Source organism: Eretmochelys imbricata, chromosome 5, assembly GCF_965152235.1.
Source record: "Eretmochelys imbricata isolate rEreImb1 chromosome 5, rEreImb1.hap1, whole genome shotgun sequence".
NCBI classification, from domain to species: Eukaryota; Metazoa; Chordata; order Testudines; family Cheloniidae; genus Eretmochelys; species Eretmochelys imbricata.
Genome location: NC_135576.1, coordinates 104209088 through 104229911, shown reverse-complemented (window position 1 = coordinate 104229911; position 20824 = coordinate 104209088). Strand labels below are relative to the sequence as shown.

The 20824-nt window shown below is 40.4% G+C and overlaps 1 protein-coding gene across 11 annotated transcripts in view; it reads right to left on the bottom strand.

Moving 5' to 3' along the window:
• The window catches only part of KDM4C (lysine demethylase 4C), a 447252-nt gene that overhangs the window by 141248 nt on the left and 285180 nt on the right, over nt 1-20824 (bottom strand). For all 11 annotated transcript variants that reach the window (XR_013346208.1, XM_077817665.1, XM_077817667.1 and 8 more), the window contains 3 exons: nt 11291-11472; nt 2612-2825; nt 1261-1337 (listed from right to left, as the gene is read on the bottom strand). Coding sequence is in view for 10 of the 11 variants with exons in the window: in XM_077817665.1 (XP_077673791.1) it covers nt 1261-1337; nt 2612-2825; nt 11291-11472 (473 nt within the window). In the remaining variant the exon portion in view is untranslated. The remainder of the gene's footprint in view (nt 1-1260; nt 1338-2611; nt 2826-11290; nt 11473-20824) is intronic.

Here is a 20824-nt window from a genome sequence, read left to right as displayed (position 1 = left end):
TTAGATTCATATAAATCACACTTAGTAAGTATTTATTAATAATGAAATGATTGTACCACATTAAATCAGGAGGTTAGTGTTCATTAATCAGTTTTGTCACTTATAGCTTTGCATTTCTTAACTGGGTGATGAAATTAAATGCTTTCCCAGAGAATACAACTGCCATAAAATGTAACAGAAGTTGGTTGGGGGAAGGCAGATTGGCTAAATTCTGGACATGGAATGGCTAAATGAAAAAATAAATGGCCATTCCTTAGTAGTAGAGTGGTTGTAACTAAAAAGTCAGCATTTACCCAAAGTTGCCATTATGGGCATCAGAAATCCAGCAACTATGCAGAGAAATACTGCAGTGTTTTAGATACCACGGCATAGAGATTGCTAACTTTTTAATAGTGAACACTACATTTCTTCCATCAGTTACAATGAAAAATAGGAGCAGACATTGAAAAATATCCTATGAGCCTATATAGGAGACATGGGTTATAAAACCACCTTTTGAATCCCATTGTTTGAGTTAATGCAAACTAATCGGGTCAGAGATCTGCTTGATCCATGAGGAAAAATGTTAACATTCTGTAGAATTTTTAATTATTTTAAAATAACCTATCTTAACAAAATTTATTATTGTTTACACTTTATCAAATATTATTCCTGAAAAAAAGATTATGAAAACATGCAATTTTCCTGAAAGGACAGGATCCATCTATTTCCAATAACATTTAGTCCCTGCATTATTTTCTTTTTTGATCATACAATATGCATATATGGTTTGAGATATGAAATATTTTATGACCATTCACTGGTGTAAATCCATAAATGCTCTGAAAGAACAATTTCATACTTGCTGATAATTTATTATTCAGCTTCCCTCCTCTGCTCTCCCCAGCTTCCCATGCATACATTCTCCAGGACTAAAATATTTAGAGTATATTTCATTACTTCTTTTCCCTCCGATGTCTAGTCAAAGTTTGGGGGTTGCTTTCTTGGACAATTTTCTACAAAGAATATAATCTACTTGCTAGCAATTTTCTTGACAATGTAAAATTCTTTCAAGGCTCTCTTGCTCAAAACAATGAAATTTTACATTTAAATCTAATAATATTGTTAAAAGAGACCCAACCTCCCCCGCACGTTACCAGCAATAAGTGGTGTATTTAGAAGAACCCAGCCCTGTATACTGCGTTCCAGATACAATACCTTGAGTGCTTTTTTTTGTTGGTCTGCGGGGAGTAGGATAACTAAATAAACTATGCAACTTACAGCTGTCCAAGCTCCTTTTTTGCATCGAGAACACAGCCATCCATCATGGACTTCGTGAGAAGGAACACCATAACAACCTATAATAAGAGAGTTGGGTTGACTAATATATTCTGCCCTTCTGGGTGTCTATCACTCTACACAATTCAGCTGTATACAAACACTAAAATAACACATGCCTTGTGACCAAAATGACAAAATAATGAGCCCCTTCCCAGGTTAAGTCTAATGCTACTGCATAATCAACTTATGGGACACACAGGTAGCAATTCATCTAGTTCTCAACTCTGAGAACCTTCAATGTTATTAGTTTCTGCTAGTCCAGTAATAGGCACTATATTTTTCCATAAGAAAACAATTAAAAATCAGATAAATGAAGAAACACTAAATCTTTTCAACTATATGGCACTTACATAGGAGGATCACAATGTGCTACACCAACATTAACTAATTAAGTTCCAGTACCTCTCTGAAGTAAAATAGGAAATCACTCCACCTGACACTTCTAAAAAGGGGAAGAATATATCAGAGGTGAAATTATGGCCCCAATGAAGTTAACAGCAAAACTTCCATTGACTTCAGTGGGGTCAAGGCTTCACCCTAGTTATTTAACAAGGCAACACAACACTAAACAACAGTTTAGAATAGGAAGAGAACATGTTATTCTAACAAAAGTTCACGGTGAATTTTACACAAAGGAATGGATACAGTAATTGCAGGTAGGCACACATTAATAACTGGAGAAAGATTGGGCACTGGGGCTAATGCCCATATAGTTAATTAAAGTGTTATGGGACAATTATTGATCACAAGTGGTCAAGGACCTTGGTTTTACTTCTCAACTGAAAGATGGCACCTCTAGCATCATCCCTTTCCCTATTTTTATGCTGGGCTATTGGTTCAATACTGACTTAGAAGGAGGGCACCATCTATTTAATAATGAAAGTATTCCTTGGAGGTCTCCCATTTAAGTACTGACATGGCCCTGACTTTTGAAATCTAGTGGGATCACAGAAGAAGGTGATATGGTTGCAAAGGTATTTTATTATGCTAAGTTTGATTGATTTCAGCAGATGAGACTGCAAACTGTAGATGTAAAGCTTTGGTCTGTTCCATAATGAGGTTAACTAATATTTACGGGGTTCCAATTATTTGCTGTTTTCACAAAGTTAACAATTCCTGGAATATTTGATGTTCTGATATAAAGTTTTACCCTAACAATTCTGAGGACTACATATAAAACTGTCCTGAATAGACTCAGTATATGTTGCTTCCTATTCAAAAACCATAATAAAGCTAAGAAGGCAAAATTGTAAATCACAACTTCTTTAAATTGAGTGATTAGTTTATTTACTTGCATGAACCTGTACACAACACTTTGCACAGGATATTAGAAGACTTGTTCCATCCTCTTCAATAAAGGCATTTGATGGATAGTTTTCAGTGTTTTCTTCGCTATAAATAAAACACATCTCTGGAATAAGTGGTTTAGTCTTTTCACCAGCCGTAAATGTCTCATCTGATTTTGTTTCCCAGCAAGTATAATTTTCTTCATTATGGTTGTCTGGCTGGAAATACACAATATTTATATTTAACTAAAAGACACAAAAAGCTTATTTGTTACTTTGACTTGGGTGTACACACTTTTCCCCTTCAGTTCTTACACTAATGGTTTAACAGTTTCAAAAGAAAATTAGCTGTTTCCAAAGCATCCACCACCACCATTTTCTATAGTTACTTGATTATTTTGGTAGGTCTTAAATTAAAAATAGCACTCTGGCAGTCTGAAAGTTAGTGCTGCTGCAGCTGTGCTCACTTTATTGTATCCTCGCTATCACTACAATTTTGAGACCTCTGGGCCCGATCCAGCTCATATTCAACTATGAAGCTGCTGCACCTCAAACTCCAGGAGTAGGTTAGTGTGCCCTGTTAATGAGTGTAGTAGGCTCTTTTCCTGTCAACCAGGTAGGATAATTCAACAAAGCAGCCTCTTTCTGCACAGCCAGATATAAAGTAGCAATGTATGTCTGAGTATCCCTTCCTTTGCCACATACAACCTCCAGTTGGGAAAGAAGGGAGTGCCGCCATTAACCGTCCTGGGGCAGGAGCTCCCTCACTGGCAGCAGGAAGATCCAGTGTAGAATCGCCTGGCCAGCAGCATGGGAAAAACCAAATTACCACCCCACTGCTACAGCTATTCCCTGACTCCCATTTGCTACACAGACTATTTTACTCCTCTCTGACCAGTGCTCACACAAAGGAATTATTCTAGTTCAAGGACTTTCAGAAACTCTATACCCTGTGCAGTGTTGGTGGGAGTGATGGCTCAGGTCTGGGATATATAGTTCTGGGGAGCATCTGAGATGTTGAGTTCTCGTCTCATGAGAAGCTCTACAGTTCTCAGACACTGAACTGCAGGGTTTCTGCGTTAGGAAAGGCTTGCCATACCTAACTCAACAGACCTTGCCCCTCTACGCCACTGGTCCCCAAACTGTGGAGTGTGCCACCTTAGAGATGGCAAAAAGGAACGTTTGGGGAGGGGCACACACTGGGGCTGGGGCCAGCCCCCATGAGGGGCAGGGAGACAGTACCACACTTTCCCAGCCCTGCTCTTCCCCGAGACCAGCTCAGCCCCCAACCTCACTCCTCCCTCAACCCCAGTCAGCCCTCATCCCAGCTCTGCCCTCACTCCCTGTGCACCCTCAGACCAGCTCCACCCACAGCCGCAGCTTCACTCTACCCCCTGCTCCATCCCTAGCCTGGCTCTGCCCTTATCCCCTCTCCGCCCCCAGACCAGCTCCGCGTCTGGCTCCAGATCCTGCCCCATTCCCAGTTCCGTCCCCACCTCCACCTTCAGCCCAAGTTCCTCTGCTGAGAATGCCTTGGCTATGCAGTAATGGGGGAGGGGGGACACGAATAGCCTCCATTACTGGTAAGGGGTGAGCGTGACTGAAAAAGTTTGAGCACCACTGCTCTCTATACTATAGGTCAGTCTGCTGTGCAGCCAAACATCTGCAGCTTTCTAGAGCTTATCAAACCAGTAAACTGCTGCTATTTTCCACTGTGCTTATTTCTTTCAAAATGAAATTAATTCACAAAAATGGTAAGAATGGCCTGACTCATCAACATTTTTATATTTGCTATGATACACAGCTGTAAACATCACCATTTTTTGCTGGCAGCTCTGCTAGAAGTGGGAATGGCTAAAATGATAGCAAACACTATTTTTCTTTTTATTGTGCTCAGATTAGCATGATTTGTACTTGGTACTCTATGTCTCACTTTTACACTGGATCCATTCATTTACGAAAATGCAAAGCCCCAATAGTTAAAACAAACACAGGAGTCAATAAAATCCTTTGCACCTGCCCGATGCCTCTTTCTTTAAAGATAATTTCACTTCATTTGGAAAGGGTACCAAAGCAGTGATCTCCAAGCCAGGACTAAAACCATGTACGAATTATTGTCTTAAATATGAAGAGATGTACTGCACTTATGTGTGTCCCATTCCAAGGATGTTATTTTTAAAATATTTTGATGGGCAAGATTCAGCTTTAATATTGTTGCAAGTTGCAAGCATTCGGTGTGACAGAGCAAATGTGCACTGTGTGTGGAGGTGGCTGTGTGGTGTTAGCAGCCTGTGATAGACAGGAGGGTGCACCGTAGAGTAAGTCCTCCAGGAAGTGTCCGCACTTCTTGCACACTGTAAAAGCAGAAGCTGTGGGCTGCGGCTCCAGTGTAATGAGAATTTTGTTACCTCATTGCTGTATATACTCCTGTTCATAATAAAGGGTTTATTGTGACACCGGTCTCCTTGGCAGTGAGATAATCCATGGTGCCAAGAATGGAAGGCACAGCATAACTCAGTGAGACCCAGTGGCTGCTATACAGTCTGTGCAACTGCACATAACTCCCCCACACCAGCACTGAGAATGAGGGGAAATGCTGAACATGCCTGGAAAACATTCAAGCAGCAAGTTGAGCTGCATATGAAAGCCACTGGGACAAATAAACTGGAGGATGAGCAAAAGATTAACAGTACCAGGCACAAAGCCCTAGATGTATACAATGCATTCCATACAGATGGTGGTGGGGAAAGAGAGGAAATGTTCAAAAATAACTAAATTGTTTGAAAATCATTGTGTCTCTAAAAATGTCACGTATGAGAGAGATGTATTTAGAATGAGAACACAAAATGAAGGGGAAACAATAGAGGAGTTTGTCACAGACTTAAAACTAAAAAGTCAGTCCTGTGAGTATGGAATATTAAAAGACTCTCATTAAAGACCAGATTGTCCTGGGGTGTAACAATAAAGAATCTGTGAACAGTTACTAAGGGAGACGGATCTGACACTAGAAAGGGCAATATGTATATGCCAAGCAGCAGAACAAACAGAAGCACAAATAAAAAACCTAGAGAAAGAAACAGAGCACATGACTCAGTACTATAATTAAGCCAGCAAGGGGAAAGTTCACAGAAATTAAACTGACCAGTGACAGAAAAATGGAAAGCAGGAAACAAGCCAGTGATGTGGCAATCAACAAAAGTATAGTAAATGTCCAACCTTCGGGCAAATATGTGGAAACTATAATAAATCCAACCATTACACTAAAATGTGCAGAGACAGTGCAGGTTTCATGTATTAAGTACAAAAATGGATTCTTCAAACTAAGAGGAAGAGCTGTTCTTAAAGAGAAGGAGGAATATGAAAATGCAACAGACTGATTAATTAAAATGTGCACTATCACTAGGTGGCTGGCTCCAGTAAATGAAGTCAGGCCACCTCTCCCCTAAGCCAGTAAAGGTGCTCCCATTTGGCCAATTAAGAGGGCGGAGCAGCTCCTGGAAGCTATAAAGGACCAGAGAGACACAGTGAGAGAGATCTGATGAGTCAGGGCTGCCTGGAAGGAGGAAATCTGCATGAGATGAGAGCTACCAAAGGAAGAAGATGTTTTCTGGGGCAAGGCTGAAGGCAAGAATAACAGCAAGAGGGGTTTACTGGCTGAGCTCCCAGAGCCAGCACCAGAGGCCTGGAGAGGGCTGAAGATAGGAGGAGCAAAAGAGGGAGGTGCCTGCTGACTCTAAGCCGGAGAGCCGAAGCCAAGAACCAGAAAAGGCTGAAGGCTGGGGAGTATTGGAGGAAGTTACCTGCGGACATCTCCATCATTGAAAGCTGGACCCGCTGATGTCTCTGCAACAGAGAGCTGGACCCAGAGGAACAGTGAGAAGGCAAATGGACCAGGGGGAGTGAGGCTGCTCCCCTAGCGAGGATAATCTCGCAGCAGAGAGGCTGTGGGAATTCTCACTTAGGAGGAACAGGGTTGCACTCCAGGCTATCCTGGCAACGAGGGATGGAAGAGGACTGACAAAGAGTCCAGGTGTGGCAAAAGGTTCCATTGTATGGTATGTGGGGTGTCAAGGGACAAAATGGAATGGGGGTTTTAATGACTGCTTTCACTGGGTGATAAACAGACTGTGTTTTGGAACTTTTGTTGCAGACTATTTGCAGTTTGTTTTGTAAAAACAAACAAACAAACAAACAAAAACCAGCCCCCAAAAGGGGTAATACTGAGGCAAGAGAGCTTGGCACAGAGTCCCTGGTTTGCCTCAGAGGGGAAACTGAGGCAGACATTCCTCATCATGCTGCAGCCTGTTATAAGAGGGCACTTGAGGAGGAGCCACCTCTTGACATGCACAAATGGCACTTATGTGACATACAATATGGACACCAGGGCACAAGTAAATGTAATAACAAATACTGAAAGAGAGATATGGAAGGAAAACAACTGTGGAGGAGTAAAAAGTGTCTGTGAAAGACTATAATGGGGAACAATTTCAGTGACGGGAGAGTGCATGCTGACACTTAAATACAAAGTGAACATAATAAAAAAAAAGAGTTTGTGGACAGGAGATTGTGGCAGAAGCGAACAACCAGTCTTGGACCTACACAGGTGTGAGATGCTTGGTCTCATAGAAGGATGTATGACGTAAGAGCAAGGGTCGGCAACCTTTCAGAATTAGTGTGCCAAGTCTTCATTTATTCACTCTAATTTAAGGTTTCACGTGCCAGGAATACATTTTAACATTTTTAGAAGGTCTCTTTCTATAAGTCTATAATATATAACTAAACTATTGTTGTATGTAAAGTAAATAAGGTTTTTAAAATGTTTAAAAAGCTTCATTTAAAATTAAATTAAAATGCAGAGTCCCCCCCCACCCCCCGACAGGTGGCCAGGACCCGGGCAGCATGAGTGCCACTGAAAATCAGTTCGCATGCCGCTTTTGGCATGCGTGCCATAGGTTGCCTACCCCTGACATAGAGAGACAGAACAACAACCTAGACTCAGATATGAAAGTATTAATAGCATCATGTAAAAATGTATTCACAAGAAATAGGTGTCTCCCAGTAACATGCAAGATACAGTAAACAGATGATGAAGAACCTGTGGTACACACTATACAAAAAGTTCCCCAAGCCTTAAGAGCTTCAAAACATGACAGCAAATAGTATCCTTCAGAGAATGAAAGAACTGACAGATTGGGTTCACTCCTTAGGAACCGTAGAGAAAAAAAGGAGGGGACTCTGGCTGCGTATGGACCCTAAGGAGCTGAACAAAACCATAAAAAGAGAACACTTCCACTTGCTCTCAAGAAGTGAACTGCTATCAGGTGGTAGGAACCAAATTCTTCAACAAATTAAATGTATCACTGGATTTTGGCAGATCCCCTGGGACACTGAGAGCTCCAAGATCTGACTTCAAACAGACCATTTTGGCAGATACTGCTTCCTCAGACTGCCTTTTGGAACATGTTCAGCTCCAAAAATATTTCACAATACAATGAGCCAGTTCCTAGAGGGTGTAGCACATATGAAAGTGTTTGTGGATGACCTAATAATATAGGCCAGCACTGCCACTGACCATCAGGAATAACCGAGGAGAGTACTGGAAACTGTGAGAGTTAATAACATTAAACTCAATACGGCCAAATGTCAATTTCAAACAACAAAAACAACATAGTTGGGAAAGAGACTGACCTCGAAGGTAATCTTGCCCAATGAATCAAAGGTTCAGGCAATATTGAACATGCTGAGACCTGAAGATAAAAAGGGAATTCAAAGACTTCTAGGCATGTTGAATTATTTCAGCAAGTTCATATCTAACTATACAGCTTGCACAACTCACCTAAGACTTGTGCTCCACCTGGTCACCAAATGGGCATGAATGCCAGAGCATAAAAGGGAATTCAGTGATTTAAAGCAGGTTCTGACATAACCTCCAGTGCTGCAGTTTTTTGACTCATTGCAGGACATCAAGCTCTGCACAGATACTTTGAAAGGAGGGCTGGGAGCAGTACTAGACCAGTGTCATGGAACTGACTGGTTGCCACTCTTATATGCCACAGAGAAGATATATACATAAACTGAAAAAAGACATTTGGTCTGGTGTATGGATGTACAAGATTTCACAGCTTTCTCTATGGTTGTAGCTTCAAAGCATAAGCTGAACAAAACCACTGATTGCCATACACAAAAAGGGATTTGGAGAAGCACCACCTTGGATATAGTGACTACTTTCGAAAATGCAAAAGTATTAGGTGACCCTGGATTTTCAACCTGGATGCTATTTAGTAATGGCAGACATACTATCAAGAACTTATGCTTCAAGTATCAATACACAGCTTGATGACCTGGAACAACCAGTAAATATACCTGTGAACACGGTAAGTGTCACATGCTGTATCTCCAGGCATATGAGATGAACTGGAGACAGCAACAGCTAAAGATGAAAGCTGCAAGCAATGATACAAACGATAAGTAAGACAGGAAAAAAAATCAAAACTTCCCACCTGCCTAGTCCCATAATAAAACAGCTTTCAGTGATTGCAGGAGTGCTCTTGAAGGGAACACAAATCATAGTGCCAACAGTGATAAGAAAAGTATTGGAATGAATAAATGAAGGGTATCTGGGAATGACCAAATCCAAAAGAAGACCTAGAGAAGTTGTATTCTGGCCGCAGATTAATAATGACATCGAAAAAATGATGGGCCAGGTTTGCAACATCAGAAATACAAAAATTCCCAGCAGAAAGAACTGAGCAAAATTAATCACTTGCAATTCCATGGGACAAAGTTGGAATTGATGTGTTCAACTTGGGAAGACATGATCACCTGGTTATAACCAATTTCTGAGAAGCAGTCACACTTGAAGATACCACATCTGCAACTGTTGTCAGGCATATTAAATCTGTATTTGCTTGGCATGTTATTCGAGAATAGTAGTAACTGACCATGGACTACAATTCAAGAACAGGGAATTCCTGGACTTTGCTAAAATGTACGACTTTCAGCATGAGACATTAAGTCCCATATACCCTCAAGCCAATGAAGTATCTTAATGTGGAGTTCGTATAGTGAAGAACTTGCAGAAAAAAGAAATGGATGCAAGAGAAGATCCATATCTATCACTACTTCAGTTACAGAGCTACATCACCACAATGTGGAAAGTCACCTACTGAACTCCTTTAGAGCAGATGTAGAAATATTCGATTACCAAATATGGGATACAAATGAAGGATGCCTAAAGAGCCTGTGATAGTGAGAGAAAAAAGTCTAGGAAAGTACAATCAGACAAAATATTATGACAAAGGAGCAAGACCTCTTCCATAGTTAAAAACAAAGACATAGTAAGAATTTGATCAGTCAAAGTTACAATGATCAAAGAGGAGTTACCTCGCTCTGGACTCAGTGACCACAGATAAAAGCACAATCTTATGAAGGAATAAGCATCTGCTCACGGTACCTGGCAACCTGGCTGGGACAAGTGAAGTGAGAACAGACATACAAGTTGAAAACCATTCCCAAACTGACCCTGTTATTGATCATAAGACAGAACCTTAGAGAAGGCTTTGCAACACAGCAGATTGGAAAGATTGCTAAAATGTCCCACAAGACTGATCGAGACACTTTAAGGTTGTGTTTAGCAACCTGAAGAGTTAGGTCAGTTAGTGTATTTAATTTAACAGTGTTTTAGTTCAGGCAGGAAATTTCAAAAAGGGATCTAAAAATGGGAAGATGTGCTGTACAGTAAGTCCTCCAGGAAGTGTAGAGATGCCCAACTTCCTGTACACTCTAGATACAGTGTTTAGTTTGGGAAGCAGTAACAAAGAAGCCCAGGATAAGGCAGTTGCAGGCTGCAGCTACAGAGAGTAGTAGAAAGTTTATCATCTCATTTCTGTACCTACGTCCTGTTCATATTAAGGAGTTTATTATGACAACAGTCTGCTCGTCAGTGTGATATCACAAAAGTCAGACTAAATGATTTGGTGGTCCCCTCTATCTTAAACTCGATGATTCTATGTCAGAATTTTCACCTGACATTCATTATTGGTATTTCCACAAATGTATATCAAACAGTACTGTAGACTAGATGTTTTCACTGGGTGAACTGTTGTTGCCCAAAAGGCCCAACTACCATTAAATCACAGGGGTTCTGCAGTGCTGCAGACCAGGAAAAGGCCAAACAGCAAGACTCTGTCCTCCCTTGAATAATTTTCTTTCCACAGTAATGAAGAGAGAGATTTTGGGGGTGGGGGAGGAAGTGACTAGTGGATTTGCAACTGCATGGTTCTGCTGTCTTCAAATCTGTCTCCCCTGCAAGGAATGAGCATACAGTGCTTATTGCAAGCCTGTGGACTGTGATAAAGGCCACGAAGAAGCCACTCAGCTACTCCACCTTCTACCCACAGGCTGTGGGAGGAAATTGGAAGGAGGCCTGCCAGTAAATCCTTCTTGAAAAATTTATTTACTGTGGCTGGTGGATCATTTACCCCTTATGTAGTGATTAATACTTCATTTTCTATACTAATGAGTCTTAGCTAGAAATGAATTTTTCCTTTCCTTTTCATGTCACAAATTAACCTTCTAAAATGATTAGTGTTTGCATCATTTAATTTTATTGTCATGCATAGCTATAAAAGAGACATTAAAGACTCCTTTCCAAATAACTACTGAATTATTTGAATCCAGCTTACCTTGTAGTAGGGCATAAGGAGAGTGCAAATGGCACAATGGGGTTCCATTTTGGCTGCAGCTGCATTATATTCTTTTTCAGCAATGAAATTGTGCGCTCTTTTCTGCCAAAGATGGACAAGAGGCTTGGCCCATGATTCTGTTTCTTGCACTTCCTCTTCGATTAAGGGAATCTCAAGCAGTTCTTAAAGAAAACAAACACCTGGTAACACTGTATTCTTGGGATGAAGGCAAACAATACTGAAGTATCCATCTGCACTAGCAATGAATAGCAAACAATGTCAAAAGAACTTCGGCATGTGAGAACAAATGCAAAATAACAATACAATTATGCAGTGCAGTGAAGAGGTCCACAGTGCAGGGCGGAGAGGAGAGCTTTGCCCCTGTGCTACATGCTTACTTCTCCACATAAAGAGCATCAGGGAGCATTGCAACACATATATTCCTTACAATTTGTGTTTATACTCAGATCTGCAGAGTGAACACCTGTATCCCCCATCTCTCACTTCCTCCAACCTCTGTCTCCTTCCTAATATGCACTCTGCTTTAACTCCCACAACTTAACCGTGTTAGAGCCTGTCAACCAGCACCAAGCAAGTCAGTTGGTTTTCCCAATATGGTGCATTTCAATTTGCTTTTAAAAATATCTTTATATTCATTTTCTGCAGCGTATAATGCACAAATATTTTGGACTTTAAAAATATGCAATACTGAGAGACAATCAGACCTTGCCTATGATCAGGCTCAGGTGATGTTCAGTGGTGGCTGTGATGCCTCCTGCTGAGAGCCTGCTGGGCCACCACATGAAAAAGGATCTGGTGTTCTCAGGGATCTGCCTTTTCAGACCTGAAAGTAAGTTTGTCTTACTTGTACATTGTGTCCCTCTGAAAACCTGCACAGTGCCTGAGACTAAGAGGTTACTCCTTCCCCTTTTCTCCACAAAGGTAGATAGATCCTTTCCCCCAAGGTGGATTTTTGCCACCTTACCCTATGAGGAACCTCTGCACCAAATTAGCTGGGAATTCCATAGAAAATGACTAATTTTACCCTATTAAATAAACTACACACATGCTAGAAATGTCCAGTCCTCATTACAAGGAACTGGAACTCTCACAGAAGAAAAGTTTAGCGGTAACATGCAATTAATTTCTGTTTAAGTCTCCCCATATTTGGTACTAATGGGATCTGTCTAATTGTAGCTCTCCTGCACCTGGAAGACCCAAGATGAAATGTGAGAGGATTAAAACAACCTTGACTCACATCACTGAACTAAGGACCTCCAAGGCATCCAGAGGCATCCTCCCAGGAGGCAATCATTTCTACTGAGTAGTACCTGGGAAATGTGTGAAGAGAACATTGAGTAGGACATGGCATATCCCTAGGACAGAGGATGATGCCCTTTCTGCCCAGGAGGCAGCTAGCCCTCAAGTAAAGCAAGTAGTTATTCATAGGACAAAGAACCTCTGCATGATTCTTTAATACTAGTTCTACTAGTTGAATTTTATTCTCCTGAGTTCTAGGGACAAAGAACATCAGGCATAAATACATACAGAGGATAGTCTAATCTTTTAGAGGATTTCTTAACTGGGATGGAAGGAAGGAAGGAAGGAGAGCGCTCTCTTCTCAATGGAGACTTGCAAGGCACAGCCACCAGTTCTGCCTATCAGGAACATCCTTTAACCAATCACAAAGAAACAGGATTTAGTGGGTTGAAAAGATAATGATGAACCCTTTTCAAGCCAGACTGAGACTGCAAGAGAGAAATAATTCCTTGGGCAGCATGGCAAACTAGTCTAACTCCCTTCAAGAAGCTGCTTACTAATAGGTGTCTGTCAGGAATGATGTAGAAAATGGGGTCCTGGGACAGGAGACTTGAAGTAAAATCCTGTCCCCATTGAAGTCAATAGCAAGACTCCCGCTGACTTCAACAGGGCCAGGAATTCACCGTGGTGTTGATTTAATGGGTCCTCCAGGACTAAATTGGTGGAGACACACCATGTGACCTTCCACATGGATGGCAATGATCTCTTTAGGATCCCTGGATGGCATAGGTATGGGGGGTAGAACTCCCTGTTCAGTCTGTGAAGGGGAACCTGTTTCCCAGCCTTAGTAAAAATTTGCTAGAAAACTCTGCAAAGATAATGTTGTGGACTTTTGTCCCTTCCTCCTGGAGGTTTCTGTGCAGAAGAGCATATCAATCAAACTAGTTATTACTAGTAAATCACCCCAGATGCAAAGAGCAAAAAATCAGGAAAGATGACTGCTGGGAAGAATATTTTACCCTGTGGCAAAGTTTCTCTCTGAAGTGATCCCCTTCCACATACACACACGCATATACCCATGATTAAAAATTATCTCAGTGGTTCTTGAGGACATGAAATTTCTATGCAGTCAGATGAATGGTGACTGTGAGGTCTCTGAGATGGGAATTTTTAGAAAAATGGGAGGATAGGTAGGATACTGAAAACCCTGGGAATGGGGAGAGAGGAAAGAGCAGAGACCTTTGAAAAGTCATTGAACACAATTTAAAGAGGAAGAGAATAGACAGTTCTACAGTGTGGTGTTCATTTTTAACAATGTATTTATGAAGATTAGTTTCTTTCAGAAGAAAACTTCAACAATATAGAAGAGTTTAAGTAAGCTGGATCATCACATTCCTTCAGCCCATGACTGCCTTCACCAGTTTATTTATAATGTTATACACTGCTATTAAAAAACAACTCTTCAAGAAATATTTGCCAGCAATGTACATACAGCAGACTTGAGAAAAACAGGAAATGCGTGTGAACAGCAGTTTCCAAACCTAAATTCAGTTTGCAGATGGCTATTGGGTGACATGCAGGTACAAAGTGTACAGTTAACAATGTAGTTATAGTTAGACAAATTAAGATTTCCAGAATACAGAATCCACCTTGTACCAAAAGTTCCACCATAATTTTTTTAAGTTAAAAGAGTTCTGTTGAGCATATTTGCAATACCCAAGAATCTTGAAATAAAATATATTGTTCCCGGCCATGACCACACCTCTCAGTGTTGTCATTTTTAATATGACAGGCATAGATTATTATTTCTTATATTGCCAATATAGCAGAAGTCAATGAGTTAATGTCTCCTGCACTTTGCTCTCTGGCAATTCCCTAACACATTTTCTGGTAGAGGATTTACATCTACCCCCTTTTACATACTCTGTCACAAAGTTTCTCAAACGTCTGTTCTTGGCCCCTTTCTCTTCTTTATTGACCTTTTCCTTATAAAACAACCTCACTGCTAGCTTCATCCTTCTTATGTTCAACGGCTATTAGCCAGGATGGGCAAAGATGGTCTTCCTAAGTCTCTGTTTGCCAGAAGCTGGGAATGGGCAACAGGGGATGGATCACTTGATGATTACCTGTTCTGTTCATTCCTTCTGGGGCAACTGGCATTGGCCACTGTTGGAAGACAGGATACTGGGCTAGATGGACCTTTGGTCTGACCTTAGTATGGCCATTCTTATGTTCTTGCTAATTTCTCTCCAGAACTAAACTTCTCCCCCAACTCACTTTTGAACCTATATATTGTCATTATTTTTAATATTTATATTAAAATTGCACTTTCAGACAGAATTAGAGAGCCATTGAGCTAAGCATTCTACAAACTCAGAGGCAGACACAATCCCTGCCCTGAGGAGTTTACAATCTATATCTTCCAGAAATGGGCACAGTGCTGGGAACTGTTGACCAGATTCTCAGCTGGCGCAAAAGGAGATAGCTCCATTTAAGCCAGTGGTGTTTTGCCCATTTACACCAGCTCAGCACAGAAAAAAAATATTGTTCTTGAGAAAATCCCACAAAAAATTGGCTATTAAGGAATTTTTTTTTCACATTTCTTGACGGCATTTAGAAACCCTGAAATGTTTCTCTCTTTCCTCAGATACGATAATTTGACGCAGCAAATCCCGTAGTTCTGATACAGTCAAAACTCTTACTGATGTCAACTGATTACCTGTGTAAGGATTGCAAGATTGACCCACTAATGGTGCCTCAGGGAAAACTTTGAAAAGCATTTCTGCAATTTATCCAGTATGTCAGACTTGCTGCTCAATTCTTTAGTGATCCATTTTTTGATTACCAGCTACATCAACAAAGAACCTCTCTATTCCTTAACAGTTCATCTATTCTTGTTGCTTATTCCCCATCTGATATCAGAATACTCTATTTCAGACATTGTAATTATTTCCATAACAACTAATGATGATGTCACCAAGTGAGGCTACACTTACAAAGGAAATGAGCTGCAGGAACAGATGATTCTTTAATGGAAAAATACTTTCACACAAAAATCTGCTCAGGAGTAGACCTGAATGCTTCACTTCGAGAATACACATTATACACTGGTATCCAGATTTTTTAACAACAGAAACTCGGTTATCTGGTTCACATTCTTATGAACAGCTTTCTGTTCTCCCAGTCCTGGTCGGCTCAGCAGAACATCAGCAGATAAGACTCTATGGATGGAGTCTAACAGCATATAAAGTCGTATGTGCTCACATCCTGATATGGGAAGGAAGCTATGTGAGGGGAACTGGCCAGCAGACTTAAGATCGTGTTCAAAGTCCTCTGATCTGGGAAATATAGCATAATGTTTCCTCACTCCGACTGCAGAAAGTATTTCCTGGGCTGGCTCCCCTGACTGTGCGTTGAAGTCTTTATTTACTGGAACATGACTGCAGTACAGAAAGTAGTTATGTGAAGTCAAATCTTGGGATAATGAATCTGACCTTCTAATAAGCAAGAGTTTCACTTATCTGATGCTCAGATAAGCAAAGTTTGACTGTGGATTTTTTTTTTAAATTTCTATGAGCTGTCACTAAGGTAAGTGAACATTAAGTACCTTAACTAGTTGCTAGCATTATATCAATGTTGGTAAAAAACCTACTAATTCATGGGGTGCAATTAAAACATTAAGCTAAACAAAAAGAAGTCAGTCTTAAACCGAACGAATAGTGTCTACACACAACCTTGCACCAGCTTAACTAAGCTGCTTTTAAAACAAACCTTTAGTTAAGCCAGTGCAAGTTTGCATGTTGATAAGGCCTAGAAGAAGTCAGCTAGTACCGACCGAGCGCAGCCAGGAAATTAACTGAACAAAATTAAACATCACACAATTTCTACAAACTGAACATTTTACACTAGCATCCTTGCCAAGTTCGAAATATGATTGTAAGAAGCAGGCACAGAGTAGTCTCATATCAAGCCAGCACTTCCCTTTATATGCTTTCCAAGTGCAATAGCAACAGCCACTTATATAACAGCCTTTCATCCATGGATCTCAAAAGCCTTTACAAACATTAATTAAGCTCAGAACACCCCTATAAAATGGGTAAGCAGTATTAGTGCTCTGCGTCTCTTACAAAGTTTGGTTTACTAAGTGAACTCCAACGTTTTAATCGCAGGAAATTAGAATGAAGCAGTTCATTTCAAGTCTCTTATCTCAGGGAGAAAAAGAAGAGGAAAAAAGATTTGAAATTCAGCCAACTTGAACTGGGCTATGAGTTCAAGGTTCAGAGTATTCACAAACTTCATCCCACGCTGGTGAACACGGGCTGAGGTGGTTCATGCAGCTGGTGAACCTCCTTTTCTCATAGTCTGTTTGAGAAATAGACCCTCACCCTCAACTATTCCCAGAACCCCAAATGAAGACCAGCTCCCCTAGTTATTCACAGAACCCTTTATTCACTGAAATCTGACTGCAGCACATAGACTATATGTGCAGCCAAGTATGGGTAGGGATAAGTATGACAGGAACAGCTGGAAATTGACCAAGCCTAAACAGGTAACAGACTGCAGCCATATCATAATTTGGAGGGCACCTGACAGAACACTGAAGTGTCTTAGAAGCAGATCTCCTAGTGAACAAATCTTTACTGAACTCGGAGCAACAGAAGACTGAGGTGAGACCCTGAAAGCCCAGTTAGGTTGGTCCAAAGCTGCCCCAATGAAAGAGGCTACCACCTGAAGGAAATGCAGTTACAGTGGGGAAGACATTCCTACCAAAGAAATCACTGAAGCACTTATCCCAACAGGGCCCTAGCCTTGCACATTGACAGAGGCATTTCACCCAGGTGGGTGAATTCAGAACAGACTCCTACCAGCCGGGACATAGCTTGAAATGGGTGGGAGATCGCAGCCCTCCTAGAAAATAGGACTCTAGAGGGTTCTGTAGGAAATGCAGGCGCCACCAACTCAAGTTCAGAGTTTCTCAGAGAGACTGAGGAAGAAAGCAGGAGCAGAGATGTTGTCTTCAGCTAGGCGGCATCCCTCTCATCCAGTCATCCAGCCTGAGCGCCTACTGATGGGACGATGTAGCTTACTATTCTGGAGGCAGTAAGGCTTAATGTATCAGCTCTGAGTCTCCCAAGAGGTCTAGTGGGCAGGGAAAGCTCAGCATGCTTCCAAGAACTGCTGTGCCTTAACTCACTTGTCATAAACATACAGCTAAGGGTAGCATACAATCCCTCCTTTACCAGTAAGGGGTTAAAAAGCTCAAATAACCTGGTTGGCACCTGACCAAAAGGAGCAATAAGGGAAGAAGATCCTTTCAAATCTGTGGGGGGGAGGTTTTGTTTGTGCTCCCTTTGTTGCGCTCTCTCGGGACAGAGTGAGGGACCAGGCAGGAAAAAACCGCTTCTAAAACCCTACCTGAAATAAGCATCTAAGTTTACAAAAATTGTAAGTAAAGCAAGGAAATGCGTTAGATTATCTTTTGTTTTAGCTTGTGAATATTCCCTATGCTAAGAGGGAGGTTTATTCCTGTGTTTTGTAACTTTAAAGTTTTGCCTAGAGGGAAATCCTCTGTGTTTTAAATCTTATTACCCTGTAAAATTACCTTCCATCCTGATTTTACAGAGGTGCTTCTTTTACTTTTTTCTTTATAATAATATTCTGCTTTTAAGAACCTGATTGGTTTTTAGTGTCCTAAAAACCCAAGGATCTGGTCTCTGCTCACCTTGTTTATCTATTTATTTGGTATATTATTCTCAAGCCTCCCCAGGAAAGGGGGTGAAGGGGTTTGGGGGGATATTTTAGGGAAACAGGAACTCCAAGTGGTCCTTTTCCTTAATCTTTGTCTAACTCACTTGGTGGTGGCAGCAATACTGCCCAAGGACAAGGAAGAATTTGTGCCTTGGGGAAGCTTTTAACCTAAGCCGGTAGAAATAAGCTTAGGGGGTCTTTCATGCAGGTCCCCACATCTGTACCCCAGAGTTCAGAGTGAGGAGGGAACCCTGACATCACTTCTCTATACTCTCTTGGCAGGCCTTCCGGTAGGCAGTACATTTCCTATGTTAATTGGAGAGCTGTCCTTCTAATTTTCAAGTTTAAGTTCCTGTTTATGCACACAAATTTGGGTTTTGCATGTACATATCTCAAAATGTGCGCACACGACTTAAGAAGCTGGTTCGACACCTGGTTGAGAGTTTGACCCTAGCTGAGTGTTCAGTGGAGTAATTGTGTAACTCTCAAGGAGTTGTTCTAGTCTCCGTACGAGATGTTTGTGTGAAACACACATTAAGTGGTCTGAGAGTGACCATATACCAGACATCTGAAATAGTTGCCTTAATTTGAGGAAAGAAAATTTGCTCTTAAGTTGAGAACTTGCATTCCAAATCAGAGAAATATTTCCTGATTAAATTTTAAACCTTCAAAGTTGGCATTTACACCGGAATGCTGGAAGAGCTTTTACTGAGCTGTAATGGGCACGTTATGATACGTTTGCTACTTGCATTCAACTAGTGTTAGCGAAAGAAAAACTATAATACTAACAGTATTAGTTCCAGATTTAACATGGTTGTGAAATGCTTAGATGATAAATTGATATCATCTTAGTATTAATGGAGTATCATTTCTGGCCATTACAGTTTTCTAATGCTACTGTGAGCTTAACAGCTCAGCACTTTAGGAAGTACATTTTCTGTCTCTGAGCAGCTGGTCTTTTTGTTTGTGCTTTCACGAGTACATTGTAAGCTTCTTGTAATTCCACCTACATTTCTGGCTGTGTATTGCACAACATTTCCTCACGAAACAGTAAAATGAATGGACCACTATCTTCCAAAACATTTATTAATTGGATTATGTGGGCATTAAAGGAGATTTTTCTTTATTAATGAACCTTTTATTCATTTAATAAATCCTTCATTACATCCCACAAGCCAGACAGAGGACTGGATTCCCAATATTCAGAGGCACTTTTATGTTGCTGTAAGTGACATCTCATTATCTGTGCTGCCTGGAAACTGGTACAGGTTGTGGCAAGGTTAAGTATTTTGTTTCCCAGGGAAACATGGCACGTACAATTTATTTCCAAAAGAGAAGTATTAACATGCCATGAAATAATTAATAACTTCACATAAATTAATAAATGTTGCCAAAGGATACATCCTGTTGTATCAGAGTTCAGACTTACTGGTACTGATACTATACTAGCATTAACAGTGCCAAAACTCCATACCATTTGCTAGATAATACACTCAAGCCAGAAACTGAACCTCAGATAGGATAAATTAATGTATATAATATAATTAATGTCATACCACCTTTACCTTTGCAAATACATACTTGATGCTCTATCATATTTGTCTCAGGGAGGAAGAATTTTTTTTTCTTTACTACCTAGACAAAATAGGAAAAATAAGGACCAGGACTTCTTTTAGGACAAAGGAAAACCTCTTTTAAAACAAACATATGAACAGTTACTGTGTTGCAGTCCAAATAATTAAAAAGTGAATAATACATTAATGAAAGCAATCTTTGTTTTCACAAGTTTAAAAGTTTGTGGTAACTTATTTCAGCACTCAATATTATCTATTTTGAACAAATTTTGCTTACTAAGTTAAAGTGAAATTCTCAGAAGGAAAACATTTGGGCCATTTACAGAATGGGCTGTTGCCAGTACTTGCTGATCTAACCTAGCAGATGTGAAAAGCCATAGACTCTAATACAGTACAATTTTCTTTTGCCAATCTCAACAATGATTTTGCTGCTTGGGGTTATGTTCCACTGATGTTTTCTGGCTGTGTACAGCACCATTCTCTGCTATGAAGAGCATAGCAGCATCTGTTATTTTTCAGGTACTTGAGCATAATCTCAACCCTGGGAGACATTACATGTAGTTTCAAATGTCCTGAAAGGAATTAAAAAAAAAATCGATTCACTCAATTAGAAAAAAAGTTGCAACTTTGAAACTTCGCTGTTCCTGTATTATTTCTACAAACTAGATTTCAGAAATTGTTTCATTTTTCAGCGAAGAATGCAATAGGATAAAAAACGCATAGGATAAAATGCATAGGATAAAAAAAGGTTAATTTTGTGAATATCTCATAATAACAGTTCTGTAAAGTCTGGGTAATTTATTTGGTGAGTAAGTCTGATTACTGAAGTACAATTAAGTTCCATGGTTCTCATAAAAGTTGGACATGAAGAGAGACAAACTGAACCAGCGTATTAAAGTCTAAACCTAAGAGCTCCTGGAACAAATTAGTTTTAGATTAGAAGGGAAATTAA